The 22,631-nt window shown below is 41.3% G+C and overlaps 1 protein-coding gene across 2 annotated transcripts in view; it reads left to right on the top strand.

The window, feature by feature from the left end:
- Window positions 1–22,631, top strand: part of AGGF1 (angiogenic factor with G-patch and FHA domains 1) — a 137,816-nt gene that overhangs the window by 112,427 nt on the left and 2,758 nt on the right. The window contains exons 11-13 of one of the 2 annotated variants that reach the window (XM_053701382.1): window positions 1,225–1,304; window positions 21,070–21,197; window positions 21,601–21,700. In XM_053701382.1, coding sequence (XP_053557357.1) covers window positions 1,225–1,304; window positions 21,070–21,197; window positions 21,601–21,700 — 308 coding nt within the window. Of the gene's footprint in view, window positions 1–1,221; window positions 1,305–21,069; window positions 21,198–21,600; window positions 21,701–22,631 lie in introns of both variants that reach the window. The other variant, XM_053701381.1, reaches the window with a different exon arrangement.

The following is a 22,631-nucleotide window of genomic DNA, read 5'->3' as shown; positions in this document are numbered from 1 at the left end:
CCCCAAAGCATTATGCTGTAAGCTAGCATGGCTATTGGCCAAGAGGTGGAAACATCACATCATTGAAAAACTAAACGTTTTACCTCTTTTTAATTACCATGTACCTGCAGACTGCCCCCTTATTTCAGTTCTTTTGACTTGCATTTTAGCCAATCAGTGCTCACTCCTAGGAGCTTCACGTGCATGAGCTCAATGTTATCCATATGAAACACAGGCACCAACACCCTCTAGTGGTGAAAAACTGTCAAGATGCTTTCAGATTAGAGGCGGCCTTCAAGGTCTAAGAAATTAGCATATGATCCTCCTAGGTTTAGCTTTCAACTAAGAATACCAAGAGAACAAGGCAAAAGTGATGATAAAAGTAAATTGGAAAGTTGTTTAAAATTACATGCCCCATTTAAATAATGAAATTTATTTTTGGACTTGACTGTCCCTTTAAAAATGAAATACTTCTCTAATAAAAAAACGACAAACAAAAAAAAAAAGCACATTCTGCTTAAGTAGATTATTTAGTGGATAAGTGCTAGAAAATTTAATATGAAAATTTCAATAAAGGATACCAATAGAACATAGTAAATTTGACAGTAAAATTACATTTTAAAATGTATGAATAATGCATGCTCTATCTGAATTAAAACAAATAATAATAATTTGGACTTTCATGTCCCTTTTAATATCCTGGGAGGAAACGTTGGGGTTGTCCTGGCGGGGGGGAGCCTTATCCTGATGAAGTGATTATTGGGGACACAAACAGCTCTGACAGTAGCAAGGAAAATAGTTTTTTAATGCTGGTGACTTTAAAATTACTTTGTAATTGCTCAAATGGTCGATGCTGTAATAAAACAAGCAACAACAAAAAATAAAAATATTAGATAATGTTAAATGGTATCCTTATGCATTTTTCACAATGTTGCACATAAAAAAGAGCGTTTTAAAAACTACTTACAGTTCTTGGAAAACGGAAGTTCTTATAAAAATGAATACAAATATTAATCTAATTTAGTTTTTATGCTTGTAACGCATGTCATTGTCCACTAATACAGCTGTAATCATTTTCCTTATCAATCAGTAAGCTTTTGTTTCACAGACCAATAGTGATATTTTTAATAATAATTTTTATAATTCATAGCTAGTAGGACAGATAGATATATGGATAGATGGATGGAGAGATGTGTGTGCTTAAGTTTATTCCCCTTGATTAATTTCAGCTTACTTTTTCAGCAGGTCCTATATTAAGCAAAGAAGACAAGGAACAGCTAAGAAAACAAGGGCTTAAACAAATCAAAGTGAAATATGGTTTACAGGTAAGAGGTGTTTTTAAAATTCACATTAATGTGAAATGTAAACTGGTGCATACTTTTCTTTTTAAAGACACGATGAGTCCACGGATCATCATCCTTACTTGTGGGATATCGCCTCCTGGTCAGCAGGAGGAGGCAAAGAGCACCACAGCAGAGCTGTTAAATAGCTCCTCCCTCCCTTCCCTCCCACTCCAGTCATTCTCTTTGCCTTCGTTAGTGCTAGGAAAAGGTAAAGTGAGGTGTTAGGTTAGGTTAGATTCTTCAATCAAGAGTTTATTTTAAAGTGGTGCCAGAGAGTGCTACTTTGTTCTGGGGTGTAGCCGTAGTCCATGTCAGTCTCTACAGTAGAGCTTTTGGTGGCTTTAGAGCTATGGGAACTTGTGGGATATAATTCTCACTGCGCCTCCCATTTTCAGCTGCCCTATATCCTTCAGCCTGAGTTTCTTTCTGACTCAGCATGACTTTATCTTTCAGGCCACTGTGAGGGAGAGGACCTCTCAAGCTTGGGAAACTGCCTTCCTGCCAGGCAGTGTTTGAGGTAAGTGCTACCTTTTCTGGGATTTAAGGAGTCTCAGGGTGGTTTTCTTAGCACTATGGTACATAAGGGGTTAATGGAGCCTTTATGTGGGGACTGTGTTAGACTTTTCTGAATATAAAGTCTTGTTTGGGCAGTGATTTAGGGCAGGCACTGGGGCTGGGGTGAGTTTGTTCATTTTATTTTGGAGGGCTCCAGTGGTTTCACTTTAATTTTTTCTTCTATAGGGAAGGGCGGGACTTCCTGTTTTGGTGCCTCTGCTTGTAGCGTTAGTTCCAAGCAGTTGCAGGCTTAGGTTGAGCTGTACTGTTTTTCTGGACTAGAGCAGCATGTAATCTCCTTTTCATGCGCTTTTAGCACAGGTGTGTCTTTAATCCGGTCCTTTTGTCAGTCTGCAGAAACGGATTGTTGTCTTCTGGGATCCGGTAGCATTGATGAAGGTAGGAGCACCTCAGCAGGTTGCTGTGGTGCAGAGGTTTACTTATTTCTGTTAATTTACTATAGTAAAATTGGCAGCTTTTTCCTGAGAAAGCAAAACCGTTTGAATTTAAAGAGACAGTAACGTTTTTTGATATTTTTATTTTATTGCTTTTTTTCAGTGTTTTTTTTTTTTTTTTACTTAAAAGTAATATTGTATTACTGTATTGAAAGGACTGTAAGTTCTAGGGATACAATTTTTACTGAGCCAATCTCCTCTCAGGCAGATGTTGTCCAAGAGTCTTCTGATGAGGGTCAATTTATGCCACAACTTTCTCCCCAAGCGTCCCAAAAATCAATGCCCCCACCAGCAGTCCCCCACAATTTCGGATGCGTTGTCTGCTTTTCCTATGCTTCAAGGCAAGCGAAAGAGGAAAGACAATCATGCTATCAGTGGGGTTTCTGATGCCATGGTAGCAGTTTCAGAGGTACCCTCTCAGGGAACTGAAGTGGAGGGTATAGAGGTCTTATCAGATGGTGAGATTTCAGATTCAGAACCTTTGACTGATTCAGAGGTTGTCTCTTTCCGATTTAAACTAGAACACCTCCGTCTGTTACTTAGGGAGGTGTTGGTTACCTTAGATGACTGTGATTCTACAGTAGTAGTTGCTCCTGTGAAAGCGAGTAAATTGGACAGATACTTTGAAGTTCCAACTTTTTCAGATGTTTTTCCAGTTCCTAAGCGAGCTTCGGCGATTGTTTCTAAGGAATGGGAGAGACCGGGTATTCCCTTCTCTCCGTCTCCTATTTTCAGGAAGATTCCTATAGCTGATGCTATCAAAGAAACTTGGCAAACAATTCCTAAGGTGGAAGGGGATATCTCCACCTTAGCCAAGCGAACTACTATTCCTATTGAGGATAGCTGTGCTTTTAAAGATCCCATGGACAAGAAGTTGGAGGCTCTACTTAAAGATTTATGTTCACCAGGGTCTGCTATTGCAGCCGGCTGCGTGCATTGCTACGGTCACTAGTGCAGCAGCTTATTCGTTTGATGCTCTGAGTCTCAAGTCTGAGACTTCTTTGGAGGAGATCCAAGATAGGATTAAGGCTCTGAAGTTAGTCAATGCTTTTATTACGGATGCTTCTCTGCAAATTACTAAATTAGCAGCTAAGAGTTCAGGGTTTTCTATTCTAGTTCAGGGTTTTCTATTCACGGGAGGTAAGGGTCATCTCCTTCCTCGGGATAAGAGAAATAAGCAAAAAGGACTACAAAGTAATTTCCATTCCTTTCGCAATTTCAAGGGCAATTCCTTCTCTTCCTCCTCCAAACAGGAAGGAAACTATTCACAATCTAAGCCTACTTGGAGACCCAACCAGCCTTGGAACAAGGGTAAACAGTCCAAGAAGCCTGCTGCTGACTCCAAGACAGCATGAAGGACATGCCCCTGATCCGGGACCGGATCTGGTGGGGGGCAGATTTTCTTTCTTCGTTCAGGCTTGGGTGCAAGATGTTCAGGACCCCTGGGCTATAGAAATAGTGTCCCAGGGATACAAATTGGAGTTCAAAAATGTTCCTCCTCGAAGAAGATTTCTTCTTTCAAGATTATTTGCAAACCAGATAAAAAGAGATGCGTTCTTACATTGTGTAAGAGACCTCTCCTCCCTGGGAGTGATTATTCCCGTTCCTGTACAGGAACACGGGCAGGGTTTTTATTCAAATCTGTTTGTAGTTCCCAAGAAGGAAGGAAATTTCAGACCTATTTTGGACCTCAAAAGTCTAAACAAGTTTCTCAGAGTTCCATCTTTCAAGATGGAGACTATTCGTACAATTCTTCCATTGATCCAAGAGGGTCTATTTATGACGACAGTGGACTTAAAGGATGCATATCTACATGTTCCTATCCACAGAGACCATCACAAGTTCCTAAGGTTTGCCTTTCTTTACAGACACTTTCAGTTTGTGGCTCTTCCTTTCGGGCTGGCCACGGAACCCAGAATTTTCTTAAAGGTTCTGGGGTCTCTGCTGGCGGTTTTAAGACCGCGGGGCATTGCGGTGGCGCCTTATCTGGACGATATTCTAATCCAGGCGCCATCTTGTCAACAAGCATGGTCCCATACCGACATTGTACTATCCTTCCTGAGAACTCACGGGTGGAAGGTAAATCTAAAAAGAGTTCCTTAAAGGGACAGTCAACTTTCCAATTTACTTTTATCAACAATTTTGCTTTGTTCTCTTGGTATTCTAGTTGAAAGCAAACCTAGGAAGGCACATATGATAATTTCTAAGCCCTTTAAGACCGCCTCTAATTTATTTACTTTTCACAGCAGGGGAGAGCAAGCTCATGTAGGCCATATAGATAGCATTGTGATCACGCTCGTGGCTAGTGGCAGACGCTGCACAAATTGGCTAAAATGCAAGTCAATAGATAATAACTAAAAGTCAAGTGATTAGGGGCGGTCAGAAGATGCTTAGATACAAGTTAATCACAGAAGTAAAAAGTGTATTAATATAACAGTGTTGGTTTTGCAAAACTGGGGAATGGGTAATAAAGGGATTATCTATCTTTTTAAAGAACAACAATTCTGGTGTTGACTGTCCCTTTAATCCCGAAAGCAAGGGTGACTTTCTTGGGAACTGTAATCGATTCTATCTCCATGAAGATTTTTCTGACAGAGGTCAGGAAGTCAAAGATTCTAGATACCTGTCGAATCCTTCAGTCCAATCCTCGGCCATCAGTGGCCCAGTGCATGGACGTAATCGGACTGATGGTGGCGGCAATGGACATCATTCAGTTTGCTTGGTTTCACCTCAGACCTCTGCAGTTAAACGTGCTCAGGCTGCGGAATGGAGATTATGCAGACTTGTCTCCTCAATTAACCCTGGAGCAGGAGACAAGGGACTCCAATGGTGGTTGTCTCTGGACCATCTATCCCAGGGAACATGCTTTTGCAGACCATCCTGGGTGATTGTGACAACAGATGCCAGTCTTCTAGGGTGGGGAGCTGTCTGGGGCCCTCTAAGGGCTCAGGGAGTGTGGACTCCGGCAGAGTCTGTTCTTTCTATAAACATCCTGGAACAGAGCGATTTTCAATGCTCTTCTAGCCTGGCCTCGGTTGACTTCGGCCCAGTTCATCAGATTCCAGACGGACAATATAACGACAGTGGCTTACATCAATCATCAGGGAGGAACAAGGAGTTCCTTAGTGATGACGGAGGTAGCCAAGATAATCCGGTGGGCGGAAGCCCATTCTTGCCATCTGTCAGCGATCCACATTCCAGGGGTGGACAACTGAGAAGCGGACTTTCTGAGCAGGCAGACTTTTCATCCGGGAGAGTGGGAACTCCATCCGGAAGTATTCTCCAACCTGATTCTCAAATGGGGTCAGCCGGAATTAGATCTCATGGTATCTCGTCAGAATGCCAAGCTCCCGAGATATGGCTCAAGGTACAGGGATCCTCAGGCGGAGGTGATAGATGCTCTAGCAGTTCCTTGGTCCTTCAGCCTAGCATATCTTTTTCCTCCATTTGCTCTTCTTCCTTGGGTCATTACTCAAATCAAACAGGAGAAGGCATCAGTGATCCTCATTGCTCCGGCGTGGCCTCGCAGGATTTGGTATGCCGACCTGGTGGACATGTCATCTCTGCCGCCTTGGAGACTGCCATTAAGGAAGGATCTTCTCATTCAAGGTCCCTTCCTTCATCCAAATCTAATTTCTCTGAAACTGACTGCTTGGAGATTGAAGGCTTAATTCTATCCAAGCGTGGTTTTTCTGATTCGGTCATAGAAACCTTGATTCAGGCACGTAAGCCTGTAACTAGAAAGATTTACTATAAGGTATGGCGTAAATATCTTTATTGGTGTAAATCCAAAGGCTACTCATGGAGTAGAGTTAGGATTCCGAGAATTTTGTCTTGTCTCCACGAAGGATTGGAGAAGGGTTTATCGGCAAGTTCCCTAAAGGGTCAGATCTCTGCCTTATCTATTTTGTTACATAAACGTCTGGCTGATGTCCCAGATGTTCAATCCTTTTGTCAGGCCCTGGTTAGGATCAGGCCTGTGTTCCAACCAATTACTCCTCCATTGAGTCTGAATTTAAAGTTCTTCAAGGGGCTCCATTTGAGCCTATGCATTCCTTAGATATTAAGTTGTTATCTTGGAAAGTTTTATTTCTTGTTGCTATTTCTTCAGCTCAAAGAGTGTCTGAGCTTTCAGCGTTGCAATACAATTCGCCTTACCTTATTTTTCATTCGGATAAAGTAGTTTTATGTACTAAACTGGGGTTTCTTAATTGTTGTTCCTTCCTTGTGTCCTAATCCTTATTTTCAGAAGGAAAGACTTCTACATAATTTGGACGTAGTCCGTGCTTTGAAGTTTTACTTACAAGCGACTAAAGACTTTCGTCAGTCTTCCTATCTGTTTGTATATCTTTTGCAAGATGTACCGAGTCCACGGATTTATCCTTACTTGTGGGATATTGTCCTTCCTAACAGGAAGTAGCAAAGAGAGCACCACAGCAGAGCTGTCTATATAGCTCCCCCCTTAACTCCACCCCCCAGTCATTCTCTTTGCTGGCTCTAAGCAGGAAGGATAAAGTGAAAGAGGTTTTAAACTGTTAGTTTTATTTTATCTTCAATCAAGAGTTTATTTTTAAATGGTACCGGTGTTGTACTATTTACCCTCAGGCAGGACATAGATGAAGATTTCTGCCTGGAGGATGATGATCTTAGCATTTGTAACTAAGGTCCACTGCTGTTCCCACAGAAGCTGAGGAGTACAGGAAAACTTCAGTGTGAGGAACGGTTCTTGCTTTCCAGCAATGATGTATGTTCAGTCATAATTTCTGCAGAGACTGTGTTAACTCAGAAAGGCTGACAGTATCCCCATTAGGGGAAGCCGTAATCCTAGTTTATAAGGGGCATTACTAGCTTGCATGATGGGCTAATTTCATGGGCATTCAGTTTGATGATATATTGGCAAACGTTTGTGTGTCTGGGAGTAAAACGTTTTTATTTTATGATGGGACATCTATTTGAGGGTTCATGTGGCTTATATAGGGGTTGTTATAACCACATGGTTTACAGACAGGGTTTGTAACCCTGCAACATCGAGGGGGATGGACGGGGCCTATTTTCGCGCCTCAGTTGCGCATTTAGTTTATACAGTCAAGCAGCATTTCCAGAGGTCCTGGTACTCTTCTGGAGCCTAAACGAAGCTTTATTCTCATATATTCGTCCCCTAAGGGCAGGTAGGCGCCACAGCAGAGCTGTGGCAAGGTGCTGACAGGGGTTTTTACCGGTTTTGAGCTTTTCTCAATCCGGTTTGCTCATTTTGGGATTTATTGCCTATTTACTTGTGGTGCAATCTTTCTAAAGCTTTGTGTGTACACTGTTAAAATTTCAGACAATTTGAAGCAACTTTAACCTGCTTTGCAGTTTGTGTATGCCTTTTTTTCTCTTAAAGGCATAGTACCGTTTTTGAAAATTGTGTTTTTTTCATTAAATAAAGTGTTTTCCAAGCTTGCTTGTCTCATTAATAGCCTGTTTAACATGTCGGACATTGAGGAAACTCATTGCTCAATTTGTTTAGAAGCCATTGTGGAACCCCCTCTCAGAATGTGTCCCACTTGTACTGATATGTCTATAAATTGCAAACAGCATATTTTGACTTATAAGAGTTTGGCATTGGATGATTCTCAGACAGAAGGGAATCAGGTTTTGCCATCTAGTTCTCCCCAAGTGTCACAACCAGTAACGCCCGCACAAGCGACGCCAAGTACTTCTAGTGCGTCTAATTCTTTCACCTTGCAAGATATGGCCACAGTTATGAATACTACCCTCACAGAGGTTTTATCTAAACTGCCAGGGTTGCAAGGGAAGCGCAGTAGCTCTGGGTTAAGAACAAATGCTGAGCCTTCTGACGCTTTAGTAGCCGTATCCGATATTCCCTCACAATGTTCTGAGGTAGGGATGAGGGATATTCTATCTGAGGGAGAGATTTCTGATTCAGGAAGGATGTTCCCTCAGACAGATTCAGATGTGATGGCATTTAAATTTAAGCTAGAACACCTCCGTTTATTGCTCAGGGAGGTTTTAGCGACTCTGGATGATTGTGACCCTATTGTAGTTCCCGAGAAATTGTGTAAAATGGACAAATATTTAGAGGTTCCTGTTTACACTGATGTTTTTCCGGTCCCTAAGAGAATTTCGGACATAGTTACTAAGGAGTGGGATAGACCAGGTATTCCGTTCGCTCCCCCTCCTGTTTTTAAGAAAATGTTTCCCATATCTGACACCATGATGGACTCATGGCAGACGGTCCCTAAGGTGGAGGGAGCTATTTGTACTCTGGCTAAGCGTACAACTATATACCTATTGAAGACAGTTGTGCTTTCATAGATCCTATGGATAAAAAATTAGAGGGTCTCCTAAAGAAAATTTTTGTTCATCAAGGTTTTCTTCTTCAACCTATAGCATGCATTGTTCCTGTAACCACTGCAGCTGCCTTTTGGTTTGAGGCTCTAGTAGAGGCTCTTCAGGTGGAGACCCCACTAGATGATGATATGGACAGAATTAAGGCTCTTAAGCTAGCTAATTCTTTTATTACAGACGCCGCTTTTCATCTTGCTATGTTAGCGGCAAAGAATTCAGGTTTTGCCATTTTTAGCGCGTAGAGCGTTATGGCTTAAGTCCTGGTCGGCTGATGTGTCATCTAAATCTAAGCTTTTGACCATCCCTTTCAAGGGTAAGACCCTATTCGGGCCTGCACTGAAAGAGATCATTTCGGACATCACTGGGGGGAAGGGTCATGCCCTCCCTCAAGATAAGTCAAGGACCAAACAAAATTAATTTTCGTTCCTTTCAAAACTTCAAGGGTGGTCCCGCTTCCTCTTCCCCTGCTGCAAAGCAAGAGGGGAACTTTGCTCAATCCAAGCCAACCTGGAGACCTAACCAGGCTTGGAACAAGGGTAAACAGGCCAAAAAGCCTGCTGCTGCCACTAAGACAGCATGAAGAGGTTGCCCCTGATCTGGGACCGGATCTAGTAGGGGGCAGACTCTCTCTTTGCTCAGGCCTGGGCAAGAGACGTTCAGGACTCCTGGGCCGTAGAAATTGTAACCCAGGGGTATCTCCTAGATTTCAAAGACTCTCCTCCAAGGGGGAGGTTCCATCTTTCTCAATTGTCTGTAAACCAGACAAAAAGAGAGGCATTCTTACGCTGTGTAGAAGACCTTTTTACCACGGGAGTGATCTGCCCAGTTCCAAAAGCAGAACAAGGGCAAGGTTTCTACTCCAATCTGTGGTTCCCAAAAAAGAGGGAACCTTCAGACCAATTCTAGATCTCAAGATCCTAAACCAATTCCTAAGAGTCCCATCCTTCAAGATGGAGACAATTCGGACTATTTTACCAATGATCCAGGAGGGTCAATATATGACTACCGTAGATAAAAAGGATGCGTATCTACATATTCCTATCCACAAAGATCATCACCAGTTCCTCAGGTTTGCCTTTTCTGGACAAGCATTACCAGTTTGTGGCTCTTCCCTTCGGGTTGGCCACGGCGCCAAGAATCTTCACAAAGGTGCTAGGGTCCCTTCTGGCGGTCCTAAGGCCGGGGGGCATAGCAGTGGCGCCTTATCTAGACGACATTCTAATTCAAGCGTCGACTTTCCAACTAGCCAAGTCCCACACAGACTTAGTGTTGGCCTTTCTAAGATCCCATGGGTGGAAGGTGAACGTGAAAAAGAGTTCTCTTATTCCTCTCACAAGAGTCCCATTCCTGGGAACTTTGATAGATTCGGTGGACATGAATATTTTTCTGACAGAGGTCAAAGATTTTAACCACCTGCCGAGCTCTTCATTCCATTCCTCGGCCGTCAGTGGCTCAGTGTATGGAGGTAATCTGACTTATGGTAGCGGCAATGGACATAGTTCCGTTTGCTCGCTTGCATCTCAGACCACTGCAATTATGCATGCTCAAACAGTGGAATGGGGATTATGCAGATTTATCTCCTCAGATAAATCTGGATCAAGAGACCAGAGACTCTCTCTTCACAAGATCACCTGTCCGGGGGAATGTGTTTCCACAGGCCAGCGTGGGTTATAGTGACGACGGATGCCAGCCTACTGGGCTGGGGTGCAGTCTGGAATTCCCTGAAAGCTCAGGGTTTGTGGATAAATATTATGGAATTAAGAGCGATATTCAATGCTCTTCAGGCGTGGCCTCAGCTGGCTTCGGCCGGATTCATCAGATTTCAGTCGGACAACATCACGACTGTAGCTTATATCAATCATCAGGGGGGAACAAGGAGTTCCTTGGCGATGATGGAAGTTTCCAGGATAATCCGATGGGCAGAGGCTCACTCTTGCCATCTATCAGCGATCTATATCCCAGGGGTAGAGAACTGGGAGGCAGATTTTCTAAGTCGTCAGACTTTTCATCCGGGGGAGTGGGAGCTCCATCCGGAGGTGTTTGCTCAACTGGTTCGGCTGTGGGGCACACCAGAATTGGATCTGATGGCGTCTCTTCAGAACGCCAAACTTCCTTGTTACGGATCCAGATCCCGGGATCCTCAGGCAGTACTGATAGATGCTCTAGCAGTACCCTGGTCGTTCAACCTGGCTTATGTGTTTCCACCTTTCCCTCTCCTTCCGCGTCTGATTGCCAGAATCAAACAGGAGAGAGCTTCGGTGATTTTGATAGCGCCTGCGTGGCCACGCAGGACTTGGTATGCAGACCTGGTAGACATGTCATCTCTGCCACCCTGGACTCTGCCACTGCAACAGGACCTTCTGATTCAAGGTCAGTTCAAGCATCCAAATCTAATTTCTCTGCAACTGACTGCTTGGAGAGTGAACGCTTGATTTTATCAAAGCGGGGTTTCTCTGAGTCGGCCATAGATACCTTGATTCAGGCTAGAAAGCCTGTCACCAGGAAAATCTATCAAAATATATGGAGTAAAAAAATTTTTTGGTACGAATCCAAAGGCTACTCATGGAGTAAGATCAGGATTCCTAGGATTTTGTCCTTTCTTCAAGAAGGATTGGAGAAAGGATTGTCAGCTAGTTCCTTAAAAGGACAGATATCTGCTCTGTCTATTCTATTGGACAAGCGTCTGGCAGATGTCCCAGACGTTCTGGCTTTTTGTCAGGCTTTAGTTAGAATCAAGCCTGTGTTTAAACCTGTTGCTCCGCCTTGGAGTCTAAATTTAGTTCTTAATGTTCTTCAGGGGGTTCCGTTTGAACCCATGCATTCCATAGATATTAAAATTCTATCTTGGCCTCTCAGTTCTGTTAGATTACCCCTAGAGGTAAGAATCATACGTACAGTAGCTGCAACATTAGTGTGTCTAGGACCAACAAACCCTCACATATACACCAGCCCTAAGGTTTGTTAATAGCCCACTTTTTAAGATCTTAAGATCTAGTCACAGGAGTTTACTAATAGTAAGACACAGGACATTAGAATTGTTGATACTAGTACCCTTAACTGTACCCACTTAATGACAGTCTACTTAGTTGGAAATAGATGAATTGATGGCAGACGTATAGGGGCCAGATTGCATAAACTCACTATACTTATCCACATTAACTCATCATACACTACCCTTCTATCTCGAACCATACCCCTCTTCAGTTAATGTTTCTAAAACTAGATCTCCTCCTGCAGTTATACTTCCTAAACTCCTCCATCAATGCATAAATATCACACAGATTCTGGCTGTCACGAATCTTTCTTATACGAGCGGCTCTTGTCCGCTGACCCCCTTTCTTTCTCTTATTTTTTTTTTTTTGTTTTGTTTTTCTTGTTTCTTTCTAGCTCACATTTATCACATGACTTTTATAAGTGGCCAGAGAGTGTTGACATATATTGATTAAGACCCTTCCTTATCCCATGTTATTTCACCTATATACAAGGGTACACAAAGGCCCAGGTTTTACGTATGAGATTACTCAAGTTTACACAAAATGAAGTTCTTTACTATTATGTCTGGTGATATAGTTTGGACTGAAATTATCTGTATGGTAGCTAATTTTCTTTTATGAGTGTTAAAACTAAAAGTTATATAACTGACCTTACTACCGTAGTTGCACTATATCTTCTGATAGAGTTACAGTGATAATGATCATTAGATAAAAAGTATATATATTTCAACCAGCAGAATTAGATAGCAAATGTATATTTCAGTATCTTGTATTGTCTGTAGACATATGATGTATGTTTTTGTATAAAAAAAAAAAATTCTATCTTGGAAAGTTCTGTTTCTAGTTGCTATCTCTTCAGCACGAAAAGTTTCTGAATTATCTGCATTGCAATGTGACTCGCCTTATCTTGGTTTCCATGCTGATAAGGTGGTTTTACGTACCAAACCTGGGTTCCTCCCTAAGGTGGTTACTAACAGGAATATCAATCAGGAGATTGTTGTTCCTTCTCTGTGTCCTAATCCTTCTTCTAAGAAGGAACGTTTATTGCACAACTTGGACGTGGTTCGCGCTTTGAAGTTCTATTTGCAGGCAACCGAAGATTTTCGTCAATCATCTTCTTTGTTTGTTTTTTATTCTCCCTTCATCTGTGTCCTAAAGCTTTGGTATTGGTATCCCACAAGTAAGGATGAATCCGTGGACTCGGTACATCTTGCAAAAGAAAACATAATTTATGCTTACCTGATAAATTTCTTTCTTTTGCGATGTACCGTGTCCACGGCCCGCCCTGTCTATTCAAGACAGATAGTATTTTTTTATTGAAAACTTCAGTCACCTCTGCACCTTATAGTTTCTCCTTTTTCTTCCTTGGCCTTCGGTCGAATGACTGGGGGGTGGAGTTAAGGGGGGGGCTATATAGACAGCTCTGCTGTGGTGCTCTCTTTGCTACTTCCTGTTAGGAAGGACAATATCCCACAAGTAAGGATGAATCCGTGGACTCGGTACATCGCAAAAGAAAGAAATTTATGAGGTAAGCATAAATTATGTTTTTTTTCTGGAAAACGTAGGGATCAGAAAGCTACGGCTACCTCTCTTTCTTTTTTCGTTAAGGCGTATCATCCGATTTGCATATGAGACTGCTGGGCAGCAGTCTCCTGAAAGAATTACGGCTCGTTCCACTAGGGCGGTTGCTTCCTCATGGGCATTCAAGAATGAAGCTTCTGTGGAACAGATTTGCAAGGCTGCAACTTGGTCTTCTCTTCACACTTTTTCTAAATTTTACAAATTTGATCATTTTGACTCGGCTGAGGCTGTTTTTGGGAGAAAGGTTCTTCAAGCAGTAGTGCCTTCCATTTAGGTTCCCTGTCTTGTCCCTCCCTTATCATCCGTGTACTTTAGCTTTGGTATTGTTATCCCACAAGTAAGGATGATGATCCGTGGACTCATCGTGTCTTTAAAAAGAAAATAAAATTTATGCTTGCCTAATAAATTTGTTTCTTTTTAGACACGATGAGTCCACGGCCCGCCCTGTTCTTTTAAGACAGGTTATTATTTTTTGTAAACTTCAGACACCTCTGCACCTTGGCTTTTCCTTTCTCTTCCTAACTTCGGTCGAATGACTGGAGTGGGAGGGAAGGGAGGAGCTATTTAACAGCTCTGCTGTGGTGCTCTTTGCCTCCTCCTGCTGACCAGGAGGCGATATCCCACAAGTAAGGATGATGAGCCATGGACTCATTGTGTCTAAAAAGAAACAAATTTATCAGGTAAATTTTCTTTTTATCGTATAGGTTAGAGTTATCACACCCTTTCATTGACAGAATAAAACATGCCAGGTATTTAGATTTAAATCACTAGTCAGCAAGACTCCATTTAAACCAAGGCTTTCTATATAAAGATTCATTCTTGCTGGTTGGTATAATCTTAATATTTTCAAATAGATGAAGGTTTCATTTTTAGAATAACTTTTCGGATGAGTTTTACAGTAATATCAGAAAATTACCGATCTAGTTATATACAATTAAATACATAGATAATAATAATTAAATTGTTACAATGTGAGCTATCTCCAGTTTAATAGGCTAATCTTTTATATTTGGAAAACTTTTCTGCTGTACTTTATTGGAAAGCGAAAATAATTATTACCATAATAACGGTATAAATAGTTTAATTGAACTAAAACAATAACATTTAAGGTTTCACTTTTAAAGGGACATTATACACTAGATTTTTCTTTGCATAAATGTTTGGTAGATGATCAATTTATATAGCCCATACAGGTGTTTTTTTTTTTTGTGGTTTTTTTGGGGGGGGGTTTAATGTATAGTTTTGCTTATTTTTAAATAAGAGTGCTGATTTTCAGACTCCTAACCAAGCCCCAAAGTTTTAGAAGTAGACTGTTGTCTACCTACTCCAGCTTGCTCCTGTTTTTGTAAAGGGTCTTTTCATATGCAGGGGAGAAGGGGGGGGTGGTGTTTGCTCTTTTTGCTGTCCAGCCCCTTTCACTGGGTGTCCCAGACTAACCTTTTAAACAGTGCTAAACTGGGTGCTTCCTATTAAGATTTAACAGGTTTTATACTGGATTTTTAGATCAGTATCTGTGCATATTCTTCTTTATAGTAGTGTCTATTACATGCAGTTAAATTAAAATTTGTGTATACTGTCCCGTTAATTTTAAAACCGTGCCCCTCCCTCCTCACACTTAACTCCATGTGCAGATTTATTCTACTCCAAACAATCTTCTATTCAATGAAGTTCTTGAAACTTAACAGTAAGGGTTGATTGTGTACATAGATCTGCAGAGGAAAAAAAATATTTTTCTCAACTCTGTTTATTTCTCCAACATTGGTGTGTCCGGTCCACGGCGTCATCCTTACTTGTGGGATATTCTCTTCCCCAACAGGAAATGGCAAAGAGTCCCAGCAAAGCTGGCCATATAGTCCCTCCTAGGCTCCGCCCACCCCAGTCATTCTCTTTGCCATTGCACAGGCAACATCTCCACGGAGATGGTTAAGAGTTTTTTGGTGTTTTAATGTAGTTTTTATTCTTCTATCAAGTGTTTGTTATTTTAAAATAGTGCTGGTATGTACTATTTACTCTGAAACAGAAAAGGATGAAGATTTCTGTTTGTAAGAGGAAGATGATTTTAGCAGACAGTAACTAAAATCGATTGCTGTTTCCACACAGGACTGTTGAGATGAAGTAACTTCAGTTGGGGGAAACAGTTAGCAGTCTTTTCTGCTTAAGGTATGACTAGCCATATTTCTAACAAGACTGAGTAATGCTGGAAGGCTGTCATTTCCCCTCATGGGGACCGGTAAGCCATTTTCTTAGTCAAACATATAAGAATAAAGGGCTTAAAAAGGGCTAAAAAACTGGTAGACATTTTTATGGGCTAATTCGATTGCTTTATTGGGGCATATTATTCAGATTCTAGCTAACAATTGGCATTATAATCTTGGGGAACGTTTAAAAAACGGCAGGCACTGTGTTGGACACCTTTTTTAGTCAGGGGGCCTTTCTAGTTATAGACTGAGCCTCATTTTCGCGCCATTACTGCGCAGTTGTTTTTGGAGAGCAGGGCATGCAGATGCATGTGTGAGGATCTAAGAATCACTAAAAAAAGCTTCTAGAAGGCGTCATTTGGTATCGTATTCCCCTCTGGGCTTGGTTGGGTCTCAGCAAAGTCTATAGCTGGGACTGTATAGGGGTTAAATTTAAAAACGGCTCCGGTTCCGTTATTTTAAGGGTTAAAGCTCTGAAATTTGGTGTGCAATACTTTTAATGCTTTAAAACACTGTGGTGAAATTTTGGTAATTTTTTAACAATTCCTTCATACTTTTTCACATATTCAGTAATAAAGTGTTTTCAGTTTGAAATTTAAAGAGACAGTAACGGTTTTATTTTAAAACGTTTTTTGTTTTTTCAAGTTCCTAGAGGTTCCGGTGCCCCCCCAACGCTTTTCCTATACCCAAGCGGGTGGCGGACATAGTAAATAAAGAGTGGGAAAAGCCCGGCATACCTTTTGTTCCCCCCCCTATATTTAAGAAATTATTTCCTATAGTCGACCCCAGAAAGGACTTATGGCAGACAGTCCCCAAGGTCGAGGGGGTGGTTTCTACTCTAAACAAACGCACTACTATTCCTATTGAAGATAGTTGTGCTTTTAAAGATCCTATGGATAAAAAATTAGAAGGTTTGCTTAAAAAGATTTTTGTACAGCAAGGTTACCTTCTACAACCAATTTCATGCATTGTTCCTGTCACTACGGCAGCGTGTTTCTGGTTCGAGGAACTAGAAAAGTCGCTCAGTAGAGAAACTCCATATGAGGAGGTTATGGACAGAGTTCACGCACTTAAATTGGCTAACTCTTTTGTTTTAGATGCCGCTTTGCAATTAGCTAGATTAGCGGCGAAAAATTCAGGGTTTGCTATCGTGGCGCGCAGAGCGCTTTGGCTAAAGTCTTGGTCAGCGGATGTGTCTTCCAAGACGAAATTGCTTAACATCCCTTTCAAAGGTAAAACATTATTTGGACCAGAATTGAAAGAGATTATTTCAGACATCACTGGGGGAAAGGGCCACGCCCTCCCACAGGATAGGTCTTTTAAGGCTAAAAATAAGCCTAATTTTCGTCCCTTTCGCAGAAACGGGCCAGCCTCTAATTCTGCATCCTCTAAGCAAGAGGGTAATGCCTCACAGCCCAAACCAGCCTGGAAACCAATGCAAGGCTGGAACAAGGGTAAGCAGGCCAAGAAGCCTACCACTGCTACCAAAACAGCATGAAGGGATAGCCCCCGATCCGGGACCGGATCTAGTGGGGGGCAGACTCTCTCTCTTTGCTCAGGCTTGGGCAAGAGATGTTCAGGATCCTTGGGCGCTAGAAATAGTTTCTCAAGGTTATCTCCTGGAATTCAAGGAACTACCCCCAAGGGGAAGGTTCCACAGGTCTCACTTATCCTCAAACCAAATAAAGAGACAGGCATTCTTACATTGTGTAGAAGACCTGTTAAAGATGCGAGTGATACATCCAGTTCCAATAAGAGAACAAGGAATGGGATTTTATTCCAATCTGTTCGTAGTTCCCAAAAAAGAGGGAACATTCAGACCAATTTTGGATTTGAAGATCCTAAACAAATTTCTCAGGGTACCATCGTTCAAAATGGAAACTATTCGAACGATCCTACCCACCATCCAGGAAAGTCAATTTATGACTACCGTGGATTTAAAGGATGCGTACCTACATATTCCTATCCACAAGGAACATCATCAGTTCCTAAGGTTCGCTTTTCTGGACAAGCATTACCAGTTTGTGGCCCTTCCATTCGGATTAGCCACTGCTCCAAGGATTTTCACAAAGGTACTAGGGTCCCTTCTAGCGGTTCTAAGACCAAGGGGCATTGCAGTAGTACCTTACTTTGACGACATCCTAATACAAGCGTCGTCCCTGTCAAAAGCAAAGGCTCATACGGACATCGTCCTAGCCTTTCTCAGATCTCACGGATGGAAGGTGAACAAAGAAAAAAGTTCTCTGTCCCCGTCGACAAGAGTTCCCTTCTTGGGAACAATAATAGATTCCTTAGAAATGAGGATTTTTCTGACAGAGTTCAGAAAATCAAAACTTCTAAGCTCTTGTCAAGTACTTCATTCTGTTCCTCGTCCTTCCATAGCGCAGTGCATGGAAGTAATAGGATTGATGGTTGCAACAATGGACATAGTTCCTTTTGCACGAATTCATCTAAGACCATTACAACTGTGCATGCTCAAACAGTGGAATGGGGATTATACAGACTTGTCTCCGATGATTCAAGTAGATCAAAAGACCAGAGATTCACTCCGTTGGTGGCTGACCCTGGACAATCTGTCCCAGGGAATGAGCTTCCGCAGACCAGATTGGGTCATTGTCACGACCGACGCCAGTCTAGTGGGCTGGGGCGCGGTCTGGGAATCCCTGAAAGCTCAGGGTCTATGGTCTCGGGAAGAGTCTCTTCTCCCGATAAACATTCTGGAACTGAGAGCGATATTCAATGCTCTCAGAGCTTGGCCTCAACTAGCAAAGGCCAAATTCATAAGGTTCCAATCAGACAACATGACGACCGTTGCATATATCAATCATCAGGGGGGGAACAAGGAGTTCCCTGGCGATGAAAGAAGTGACCAAAATTATTCAATGGGCGGAGGATCACTCCTGCCACTTGTCTGCGATCCACATCCCAGGAGTGGAAAATTGGGAAGCGGATTTTCTGAGTCGTCAGACATTCCATCCGGGGGAGTGGGAACTCCATCCGGAAATCTTTGCCCAAATAACTCAATTATGGGGCATTCCAGACATGGATCTGATGGCGTCTCGTCAGAACTTCAAGGTTCCTCGCTACGGGTCCAGATCCAGGGATCCCAAGGCGACCCTAGTAGATGCACTAGTAGCACCTTGGACCTTCAACCTAGCTTATGCATTCCCACCGTTTCCTCTCATTCCCAGGCTGGTAGCCAGGATCAATCAGGAGAGGGCCTCGGTGATCTTGATAGCTCCTGCGTGGCCACGCAGGACTTGGTATGCAGACCTGGTGAATATGTCATCAGCTCCACCATGGAAGCTACCTTTGAGACAGGACCTTCTTATTCAGGGTCCATTCGAACATCCGAATCTGGTTTCCCTCCAACTGACGGCTTGGAGATTGAACGCTTGATTTTATCAAAGCGTGGGTTTTCAGATTCTGTAATAGATACTCTGATTCAGGCTAGAAAGCCTGTAACTAGAAAAATTTACCATAAAATATGGAAAAAATATATCTGTTGGTGTGAATCCAAAGGATTTCCATGGAACAAGATAAACATTCCTAAGATTCTATCCTTTCTACAAGAAGGTTTGGAGAAAGGATTATCTGCAAGTTCTCTAAAGGGACAGATCTCTGCTTTATCTGTTTTACTGCACAAAAAAACTGGCAGCTGTGCCAGATGTTCAAGCATTTGTTCAGGCTCTGGTTAGGATCAAGCTTGTTTACAGACCTCTGACTCCTCCCTGGAGTCTAAATCTAGTTCTTTCAGTTCTTCAAGGGGTTCCGTTTGAACCTTTACATTCCATAGATATTAAGTTACTATCTTGGAAAGTTTTGTTTTTGGTTGCTATTTCTTCTGCTAGAAGAGTTTCAGAGTTATCTGCTCTGCAGTGTTCTCCGCCCTATCTGGTGTTCCATGCAGATAAGGTGGTTTTGCGTACTAAGCCTGGTTTTCTTCCTAAAGTTGTTTCTAACAAAAATATTAACCAGGAGATAGTTGTACCTTCTTTGTGTCCGAATCCAGTTTCAAAGAAGGAACGTTTGTTACACAATTTGGACGTAGTCCGTGCTCTAAAATTCTATTTAGAGGCTACTAAAGATTTCAGACAAACATCTTCCTTGTTTGTTGTTTATTCTGGTAAAAGGAGAGGTCAAAAAGCGACTTCTACCTCTCTTTCCTTTTGGCTTAAAAGCATCATCCGATTGGCTTATGAGACTGCCGGACGGCAGCCTCCTGAAAGAATCACAGCTCACTCCACTAGGGCTGTGGCTTCCACATGGGCCTTCAAGAACGAGGCTTCTGTTGACCAGATATGTAAGGCAGCGACTTGGTCTTCACTGCACACTTTTGCCAAATTTTACAAATTTGATACTTTTGCTTCTTCGGAGGCTATTTTTGGGAGAGAGGTTTTGCAAGCTGTGGTGCCTTCCGTTTAGGTAACCTGATTTGCTCCCTCCCTTCATCCGTGTCCTAAAGCTTTGGTATTGATTCCCACAAGTAAGGATGATGCCGTGGACCGGACACACCAATGTTGGAGAAAACAGAATTTATGCTTACCTGATAAATTACTTTCTCCAACGGTGTGTCCGGTCCACGGCCCGCCCTGGTTTTTTAATCAGGTCTGATGAATTATTTTCTCTAACTACAGTCACCACGGTACCATATGGTTTCTCCTATATATATTTCCTCCTGTCCGTCGGTCGAATGACTGGGGTGGGCGGAGCCTAGGAGGGACTATATGGCCAGCTTTGCTGGGACTCTTTGCCATTTCCTGTTGGGGAAGAGAATATCCCACAAGTAAGGATGACGCCGTGGACCGGACACACCGCTGAAGAAAGTAATTTATCAGGTAAGCATAAATTCTGTTTTTAGCACATTTTTGCTGTGAAGAAGAGGCATGTTATCTCTGCAGACACAGATTCACAATTTTGAGAATTGCAAAACCAAGAATCCGTGATAACATCTTCTTAATAGAAAAAAATGACAAAAATCTTACAGAATCCTCTGGGAGAGCATGACACACTGAATGGATTAATGGAATTAATTTAACAGAAAATAATGTAAACATTGCAGTCATGAATATACAGCCTCATGCTACATAATTACAAACTAATCCTTATTTCAGGATAAAAAATCTTTGGACTATAATATATCTTAATGTAATAGGAAAGTCTAAATTAAAATTTCATGATTCAGATAGAGCATGTAATTTTAAGACACCTTTTAAATTCACTTCTATTTCCAAATGTGCTCCGTTCCCTTAGTATCCCTTGTTAAAAAATGAATACACACATCATACGCTAGTGGGAGCTGCTGCTAATTGGTGCCTGCACACATTTGTCTCTTGTGATTGGCTAAATATATATTTTCAGCTTCCTGACAGTAGTGCAAAGCTGTTCCTTCAGCAATGGATAACAAGAGAATGAAGAAAATTTGATAATAGAATTAAATTGAAAAGTTATTTAAAATTGTTCTATCTGAATCATAAAAGAAAATTTGGGGGTTTACTATCCCTTTAAACAGAAAACTATATTTAGATAGATTTTTCCTCAAACATTTTATCATAAATGCTGAGTTTTGTTTGTAAGATGTTGCTGGAATGTTTGGGTTTTTGTTTGTTTGTAGAGTGCTGATCATGAAGACCACAAAGTCTTGATGAATCCAAAATACAAAGACAGAGCGGGAAGAAGGCGGAAAGAAGTTGGCAGCGAGGGCACATTCCAACGTGATGACGTACCTGCATCTGTTCATGTGTAAGTCCAGGAAATTGTATTCCTTCACATCAACTGCATATTTATTTATTTTTTTAAAAGCTCTCTTATTGAACTTCTATAAATTAATTACATTAATTTGAAATTTATATTAAAAAGTAGATGCCACATAATAAATTAGATTTACCTTTACAAAGCATAGTCTTTCTGTTTTTGAAAGAAGAAAATTGGTAGAACCTTTAGGTTATGCACAGAAAAATCTATTAACTTGTCACTGAATATGTGACTTATACATTTATAAATGTTTTAAACATTCTTCAACAATAAGAAATTATTTTCCCTTCATGTTGCAGTCTCATAGTTTGAATCACACAACTATATGTTCTGAATAATCTAACCGTATATACATTGCTGCATAAGGATAATCTTTTTTCTTTTTACAAAGTGAAATAAATGACAGCAATAAAGGTAGACAAATGCTTGAGAAGATGGGATGGAAAAAAGGAGAAGGTCTTGGCAAAGGCAACGGTGGAATGAGGGATCCGGTAAGGTCTTTTTTTCTTTTTATTATTATAAAGATGTCATAATCGGCCAACTGAAGCTTTGGTAATTAATGTTATTACCCAGTTATTGTTTAAAGGAAGTAATATGATAAACACTCTAAACATAATCACACTATATTGCCTCTTTATGTCCCTACTTCTGATCGCAGTGATTGCTATTGTGAAAAGGTGAGCTGTGTTATGCAGTGATGAACACCGTTATACATTTGTAATGTTTATGGTAACTATCTTTTATTGTCACATGAGGCTTTGAAAGTGTATCTCATAATATATTTTTCAGCAATGTCTTATCTGATGTATGGGCTAATGGATACAAATTGTGTGATCTAAAAGGTGTAGGGCATCACTTCTTATACATTCACTTTGACACAAAAAGATTTTGATTGATAAATAAATAAATGGTCCCCCTGGGTTAAACGTTTGGATAAGTACTTATTAGCAAGTTGCAATTTGATTACCTTCAAGAATGCAGTGTTCTTGACTACCATAGGAACCAACGCTTATGACATATGGGTTCACGTATTACATCTTGAAAAGCCAGCTTCAAGAAGTCTGTTCACACTGCTTACTTTGCTTAAGAATCATTATGAGCCACAACTATAAGAAATCACCAAACATTTTTCAAAAAATGTCAGGGAAGTGTTAAAAACATTTCATCATGTTACAGATTTATATAAAAAAAAATATAGAACAAAACGAGCAAAAAACTGCTAAAATATGAAAAACATTTATTCCATTAAGTTTAAAAATATTTGGCACATGTAGTAAAAATATAATACAGACTGTCAGGCTAGTCTGATGTGTTTCGGCTGCTGACAGCCTTATTCATAGACTCAATTACTCTATTTTCCTGTAGAGCTTAAATATGCCCCCTCACAATCATATTGGTAGCCAATCAGCCTGTGTTAATCTC

Source organism: Bombina bombina, chromosome 2, assembly GCF_027579735.1.
Source record: "Bombina bombina isolate aBomBom1 chromosome 2, aBomBom1.pri, whole genome shotgun sequence".
NCBI classification, from domain to species: domain Eukaryota; kingdom Metazoa; phylum Chordata; class Amphibia; order Anura; family Bombinatoridae; genus Bombina; species Bombina bombina.
The sequence above is the reverse complement of the archived record's forward strand: the minus strand, read 5'-3'. Positions and strand labels throughout refer to the sequence as shown.